Raw genomic sequence first — 8,142 nt, 5'->3', positions numbered from 1 at the left:
TGCGTATCGCTGTATGTTCTGCAGACCAAACTAGTCCTGCTCCTCTGATCCAGAACATCTCCAACCAATACAAGTTCCCTAGAACCCAGTCTAGAACACTTCCCCTTTGTTTTACACTGGAGCTGTTTTGGTTCCCTCTCCTTGGACTTTGAAGGTGAACCGTTCTACTTCCTGGAACCTGAACAGGTGTCCTCATGTCTCTGTTTGATCCACTGGACCAGATCAGGTTTCCGGTATAATTTCCAGTTATCTCCTGGAAACGTCTCCGTCTCGGTTCTGGACCTTTTAAATCTACTGAAAACGTTCACAAAGCCTGTTTCTGCTGCTACTGAGCTCCATTCTGATTTGGCGAGACACTGATGACATCACGTCCTGGTTACTTGAAGGACTCTGGGATGAAGGTGCTGCTGGACTTGTCCTGTTTCATCACCCAGAACCACAGAACCGGGCTGTTGTTTCTGAAAATGGCCTTTACCTCTGAAAACACTGCACAGCTGTAAAAAGGCCTCAAACTGCTTTCTAGAATCAAGCAGGAGCCTCACCTGCAAACTGTCCTCCGGTTCGGATCGTCTCTGCCGAGGCCTCCAGGATGTCTTCCATTAGTTCTGGGAAACCTTCTTCTGCCTTTCACCTCCAGTCCACCTTCTGCTGGCCCGAAGGACGTTCCTCATCATTCTACTGAACACCGGCTGAGGAGAACATCCGGTTCTGTGCCTGTTTACGCTGCTGATTAATTCCTGGATCTCAGCCTCTTCTTCCCAGAACTTCTTCTTTCCTGTGTCGAGACAAAAGGCTCATCGTGTTGGAGTTTTTCTAAAACGTATTTTTGTTCTGGACATGAAGGAGGAACAGTTTGAGAAGCTCATGTATTACGTGTTAAACGGAACGTTGGCGTCGGCAGAAACCTGAATTTAAATCCTTTACATTTGGACTGGACTTTCTTTAAAACTGAAACTGAACTACGAGACAGAATTTACGTTTTGAAAACTGAATATGGAAGAAATCAGAGATTTAAGTTAAATAATATTCAAACCTGAATCATAATTTGAATTTGTAATATTAACGGACTGCAGACTGAGTTTAGCTGCTGTGACATGATGTGGAAAACTGAAAATCCAACTCTGGATAACTTCATATCACTAATTAGTTTTTATGGAAGTTCAGTTGCTGTTAATTAAAATTATTCTTTTCATTCCATTAGAGCAACTCAGATTCACATATAAAGGGTTCTGATCCAGTCTGTGCTGCCGGTACTGACCTTCTGTTTGTTCCTCTCCGTGTGCTTTTATGATCACATTCAGTTTTAATGTAAATCCAGTTCCTGTCATTCGGGTCCAGTTTGTACCAGATTCTCGCCTTTAATTGTTCAGAAGATTTTCCACATCAGGACCTGGTCTGAAACTCAGAGCTCTGATTCTGGCCGACTCGTCCGACTCGTCCGACCCTCCGTCAGGCTTCATCGCTGAATCTCAAACTAGCTGTGAGACTCGAACCTCACGCCACAAACTGTCTCCTCACCTGTCCAGGGTTCTACCTGCAGCCGGACTGAGCCGAAGCAGTTGTGGTCCAGACCGGAGCTCCTGCCTCTGCTCAGTCTGCAGCAGCTCACTGAGGATGAACTGTGCTGTAAATACTGTAAATACGTGTGTGTTGGTGTCTGTCTGTGAGTCTGTTGTGAAGTAGGAAACGTAGCAGTTTGGAAAATAAAGTTTCAAAGAAAAGAAACCGTCTCATCACAGACATGTGCCGTCAGCACCAGAACCTGCTCCACCCAAAGAGCCACGTTCTCAACTAAACAAGTTTCCACATCGATATGAAAACATTCTGACATTTTAAAAGATCTTTTCAACAGTTAGCTTCTTGTTCAAGAAAAGATGAGAGTCAAGGTTTCTGCAGGGTGTTGGCGGACTGGAATGGAAGAGTTCTGACCGTGGAGTCGAGCTTCTGGTAGCAGCAGAGAGCCGGACGGGCTCTTTCCATACCAGGTCACATGTCTGTGACGTCCACCAATCATACGCTCCATCCACATCACGTCTGTTGTCCTGGTTGTTCGTGGTGAGCGTGAAGGGAAGCTGAGCGTGACCGTGTGTTTGGGCGGCTGTCAGGATTTAATGTGCAAGTATGAGGTTCATGTGTGCATCTAGTGCGTCTGCATCGAGGGAAGTGTGTTCGTTTCTGTAAAACTTGAACAGAAGTGTCAGTCGTCACCTGGATTGATGCAGTGTTATGACCTTACCGACCCTTGAACTTACCCGTCCATGGCCTTGACCTTCGGCTGCAGCCGCTGGTTCAGGGTTTGGCTGAACCGGACCAACAAACCTCCGATCAGAAGAGCTGCTGATCCGTTTCCTGTCTGTCAGATATAAATCCCAAAGATGTCACAAGATACAGTTGATAAAATGCTAAACAGTCTCAGACAATCAGCTGATTCCAGGTTCGTGACGGGAAACTCAAAGCTCTCAGAGCGTTTTGAGGGACTGAACACATTCTGTCACGAAGCCATGAAAACAAACAAACAAACAAAAAAAACGGACTTAGCTGTGTTCTCAAATTATAACTAGGAATGTCCTGATCAAGTTCTTTTGGCCTCAATCCGATCCGATTCAGTATCTAACACAGTTTCTTCGATAACACACTGCAAGTATTGTAGATTAGCTGCAGTACCTGGTTGCACCACCAGGTGGCTCTTTGAAACTGTAGCATCCAGAGGAGCTGAGCGGTTCTACGCTGGCAAACTGAAATCGTTGTGAGCATTTGGATAGTCTGGAGGCACCGAGACAAGTCTCCTGTGAGGTTGAAGGACCTCCAGCTGGTCCACAGAAGTACTTTCTCTGCAGCCTTTGGTTTAAAAAACGACGCCTGTGTGACAGCGGACAGTAACAAATATCTATCAGTTAAAAACTGTTGTGATGAGCGCCGATCCTGGCGTTAGCCGTCGGACTGAACCACGTCAGGACACAAATAATCACAACTGTCGACATTTACGTCACCAGACTGCAAAGCTTCCATCATGGTTAGAACGAGCACGTCTGTGAGACTGACTAACGCGAACACTATCCTGACATGTGCTCTACGGACCAAGATGGCTGACAGGAAACAGGAACATGTGCCACGGCTCAACGACAGCAGAACCAATGACAGACGTTTGTTGGTCAAAATAAACTGACACTCGCAGAGGACATTAGAAATAAACCTTCCTGCAGCCTTGAGTGTCTCAACACGACAGATTGTGACAGTATTGGCATCAGTAGCATATAATGATGCATTTAGCATGTTGCTAACATGCTAGCCCTTCAGCAGCAGCCAAACCCTCCGGCAGCGGCTCGGCCTCTGACCTTCTATGCCTGCTATGAACCCAGTGGTCTTAATTCTTTTCTCTTTGCTTTATACCAAACCAAGAGGAGCCTTGTGTTGATGCTGTCAGTGCTGCAGCCTCCCGGGTCCGACCAGCAGCTCCCACCAGCAGCTCCAGTCCTCCCAGTTTGCGTTACAGCATCTGTTAGTCTGAGGTCCATGATGGCGGCTCTGCATGTTTTAACCCTTCATGCAAGTGTTTCTACCATTTGTCCAAATCCTTCAAGATTCATGTTTTAGTTCTAGTATAGTTTGTCGAGCATCGTTTCGTTGTGCTGGTTGATAAAGTCGGTGCATTCAGGAATGCTCAGAGCAGCAGGCGGCACAGAGCGAGTCGAGCTGCTGGAAACCCAGTGAACCTCTTTGGTCGGGTGAATACCAGTAACTCAGTGTGGACCGTGCTGCTGGTTCTGTGTGTTTTTGCCGCTTCGTCTGAGTTTTGCTTCCTAAAGGAAGTCGACCCAAGTGACAGAAGTCTGGCTGCAAACTGAAGAGTCACAGTTCAAACTGTGGTTCTGGTTCTGCTGAACATGTTGGTGAGTTTGTGCTAAAGTTGGACTGAGCTCAGAGACCAGGATCAGCTGGTTCTGTTGGACCCGGGTGGCTGTGGTCACTGTGTGAGTGTTTTTATCTAATGCAGAGTGTGTGTGGTCATTTCCCATCATGCCTCATTGTAGACAGGAACTGATTTTTATTATGTGCAGTAGACAAAGTAGGACTTGAACCAAACTGGGCCGGTTTTCCTGAAATGAATCTCTGAGGTTGCTCAACATTCCAAAAGCTAAAGAACTCATGTTAAAGTCAGGATTCATCAGCTGAAGCCCTCCGCCTCACATCTGGCAGCTAACGAGCTTCACCGTGTGAAACCTGATGTTCTGATCCGATCAGTCATTTAATATTCAGAGTCCCAATCTGACACCATTTTCTGAGCTAATACAAGCTTGAGGTACATTTTGTAGTTTCATTCGGTCACTGAGAATCCTGCTATCGGGTCAGAACACTGGTTAGAAGTGTGGCTTTGACCAGCAGAGGGCGCCATGACAACACTCAGTGACCATTAGTAACCTCCAACTAGAGCTCATGACAGACTGGGACCACCGAGGACAGAGTTCCTGTCTCCCAGTGAGGTCCCAGTCTGTCCATAGTGATGAAGATCCTGAAGGTCCTGACTCACCCCTACTAATAAATGTCACTCCTTTGATTTTAGTCTAAAACCTTCTCAAAGCTGCAAAATGTAGCAAAGACTAAAACCTGAATCATCTGAGTTCTTCTCTTTGAGATGCTTTGAGGAAAACTAGTCCTGCTTGAGGTGGAAGTGAGGAGAACCGCTGTAGACATGTTTTAATGCTAACGATGATCTGTAACGTGGTGTGTGTCGATATGAAACGTGTGTGTTTGCTGGGATCAGGCTGGACCAGACACAAACCCTGATCTGTATCCAGAGAAGATGAATTCAACTGTGAAATAAAACTAATGCAGTGGCGCCGTGAGTCTGAGAATGAATGTTTGTAACCTGAAGACTGACAGGAGGAAACATTAAAGCCTTTCTCTGGTAAACACACAAACTAGTTCATTTATCAAACGTCATTCTGGTTCAGCTCAGACGATCAGACTTCCACAGTGAGAGAGAGACGGAGTCAAGAGTTCCTCTGCTGGAATCAGGAGAGCATCGAGGAGTCTCTCTGGTTCCTGGAGGAACCTCTGATACCTCTATTAAAAGGGTTCTATGTTGCCTGGCTGACCTGCATTTACACTTCAGCTAATTAATCATATTTCCAATACGTAGCTTTATTGTGACTGCGTTTCAACATGTAATACGACAACAGCAACAGTTAACAGCTAGCTAACAGTAATAGCTAACAGCAACAGTCAACAGCTAACTAACAGTAATAGCTAACAGCTAGCTAGCAGTAATAGCTAATAGCTAGCTAACAGTAATAAGTACCTGGTTAAAAGTAATAAGTAGCTACAAGCCACAAATAATTAGTTCAGAATAAGGCTGAAATAAAAAATGGCTGAAAGTAAATAGCTACATGAAACAAATGATTAAGAGCAATAAGTAGTTAGCTAACATGACTTAGTGAGCTACCTACCTACTGACATTGCAGGACCTCTGGTTGGATCTCCAGGAGCTGGTTAACCGTTAAGGGCTGCAAACAGCAGAAGCTGCCACAATGGAGGCCGTCCTGCCGGGTTCAGGGCTCCATGTCTGGACGTCCAGCGTGTTCTGAGCACATCACATCTGGACATTTTACATGTGTCTGATCCAGAACACTGACTCTGATGTTTACAGCAGAACCAACACGCCATCGGGTCAACAACTAAAACTTTCACTTTGTGAGCTACAGACTGACGAAACCACATCCAGTCCCTCACACAGCATCTGGAGGCTGCCACAGGTTCACGTCTCAACAACATCAGCTGGTACGACACAAACAAACAAACAAATAAACCCACCTAGAAATCTCACAGTAAGGTTTCCAGAAACAAAACACTAAAAACACATTCAAAAACCATCCATCATCTCTCCACCTTAATCCTCACCAGGGTCATGGGGGGCGGAGTCTATCCCAGCTGACTCAGGGTGAAGGCAGGTTCACCTGGACAGGTAACCAGTCTATCACAGGGCTACACTTAGAGACAGACAACCAAGCACACTCACATTCACACCTACGGACAATTTACAATCACCAATTAACCTCAGCATGTTTCTGGACGGGCTGCAGGTGGTTCAGTGGTTAGCATCGTGGCCTCACAGCTAGAAGGTCGCCGGTTGGCGTCCCGGTGAGGACACCCGGGATCTTCCTGCGTGGAGTCTCCATGTTCTCCCCGTGCAGCGTGGGTTCTCTCCGGGTTCTCCGGCTTCCTCCCACAGTCCAGAAACATGCTGAGGTTAATTGGTGATTGTAAATTGTCCGTAGGTGTGAATGTGAGTGTGCTTGGTTGTCTGTCTCTAAGTGTAGCCCTGTGATAGACTGGTTACCTGTCCAGGTGAACCTGCCTTCACCCTGAGTCAGCTGGGATAGGCTCCGCCCCCCATGACCCTAGTGAGGATTAAGGTGTAGAGATGATGGATGGGATGTTTCTGGATTGTGGGAGGAAGCCAGAGAACCCGGAGAGAACCCACGCTGCACGGGGAGAACATGGAGACTCCACGCAGAAAACATCAAACTGTGACTTTTGTTGTTGTTGTATTCACAGTGATTTGAATGCGGCTGAACAGTGGAGTTTAGGCTCAGAGGCTGCAACAGAACACATCAGTTCACGTTTGAGGTCCGTCAGCGTCTCCATCCAGACGTTCTCTGAGATGTTATCAGCAACTGAACAGGAACAACCTGCAGAACAACTACAGTGAGTTTAACTAAATGAGGCTTCACTGGATGGTGCCGACTGTATCCAGAGACCGTCAGGACCGCCTGATCCCAGATCAGCTCACATCAATCAGGATCTTGTGGTTCTGTTCAGCTGCTGCAGAAATAAAGTCCAAACTGTGAGAAAGTGTCAAAGTTTTATTTGGATTAAAAAGTGGGAATGTTTGGTTACACACGGAAATATGGGTCACAGACAACAAGCCCATCCACTGGTACAGAACCAGTACAGAACCCGCCCATCCACTGGTACGGAACCAGTACAGAACCAGTCTATCCACTGGTACGGAACCAGTACAGAACCAGTCCATCCACTGGTACGGAACCAGTCCAACAGGTTAAAGAATCAGGTCCTCTCTCCGCTGAAGCTCAGAACCAGGACCGGACTGAAACATCCGACCGTGATGCTGTAAAGTGCAAAAATTCAGAGAAAGTCAACGTGGACGCCGAGAAAACACCGACCGTCTCCAAAGTGTCGTTCTGGACAGTTTACGAAATGTTCTGGGTCACGGTGGACAAGTTGAGTGATTCTGGACAATACTGAAGGAAGTCTGGAGAAGGCTGGAGAGGTTCTGGACAACGTTAGTCAGTTTGTCTGGTGGACGAAGACATGGAGAAACAAACCTTCTCTCACCGAGTCCATCAGCTGAAGGACCCGTCAGTGTTACGCAACAAAACATCCGTCGAGTTAATCTTGACCAAGTTCAGACCAGGACCACCACGCTGCTCCTCCTGGTGAAGAGACATCACTGATGGACATGTTAGAACCACTTCAGACCAGCTTCAGCCTCAGAGTTTCCACTGCAGATCCAACAGCTTCATGTCACTCAGAGACCAGAACTAACGGTTTTTAGGAAACAGAACAAAGGAGGTTAAAGCGAGTGGACCTGCTTCAGTGTTCAGGAACACGTCAGGAGGTTCTGTTAGACGGACAGAGAGCTGAGGGGAACAGAAGGAGGCTCTTTGAAGCACACGTCCATCGTTTTCACTCCTGCAGAGCTGAAACAGTCGAGGAGAGTCCAGACGAATGAAGCCAGCGGTCAGCAGAAGGAAACACAACCATCCATCCAAGTTTCAGCCAGAACCTCTACCTGAAAGTCAAGTCTGAACTCTGGACCAGACTGGTGTCCACGTCTTCTCTGGAGGTCTCTAAAACTCCCGCAGACACACAGAAGGTTTCAGTTTCCTCCTCAAAGAAATGAAATGTAGTTTTTGGGCACAATGCCTCGTTTCCCTCCTACGACTCCTAAAATCCACCGATCGTCCACAGACTCCACCTGAGCGATCACATCCCCCACCTGCAGAAGACAACAGAGTCAGAGAACGACCGAAACAGGAAGCAGCAGGAACATCTACAGGGACATCTACAGGAACATCTACAGGAACATCTACAGGAACATCTACAGGAACATCTACAGGA

General features: G+C 46.9%; 1 protein-coding gene across 3 annotated transcripts in view; it reads right to left on the bottom strand.

Annotated features, from left to right (window-relative positions):
- Positions 1–6,848: 6,848 nt before the first annotated feature.
- Positions 6,849–8,142, bottom strand: part of LOC103362414 (SH3 domain-containing protein 19-like) — a 26,878-nt gene continuing 25,584 nt past the window's right edge. For all 3 annotated transcript variants that reach the window (XM_008288762.1, XM_008288764.1, XM_008288763.1), the window contains exon 18: positions 6,849–8,020. In XM_008288762.1, coding sequence (XP_008286984.1) covers positions 7,913–8,020 — 108 coding nt within the window. In that variant the 3' untranslated portion in view covers positions 6,849–7,912. The remainder of the gene's footprint in view (positions 8,021–8,142) is intronic.

This window comes from Stegastes partitus, unplaced genomic scaffold (assembly GCF_000690725.1).
Source record: "Stegastes partitus isolate 25-593 unplaced genomic scaffold, Stegastes_partitus-1.0.2 Scaffold573, whole genome shotgun sequence".
Lineage (NCBI taxonomy): Eukaryota > Metazoa > Chordata > Actinopteri > Pomacentridae > Stegastes > Stegastes partitus.
Note: the sequence above shows the minus strand (reverse complement) of the source record. Positions and strands in the feature narration are given on the sequence as shown.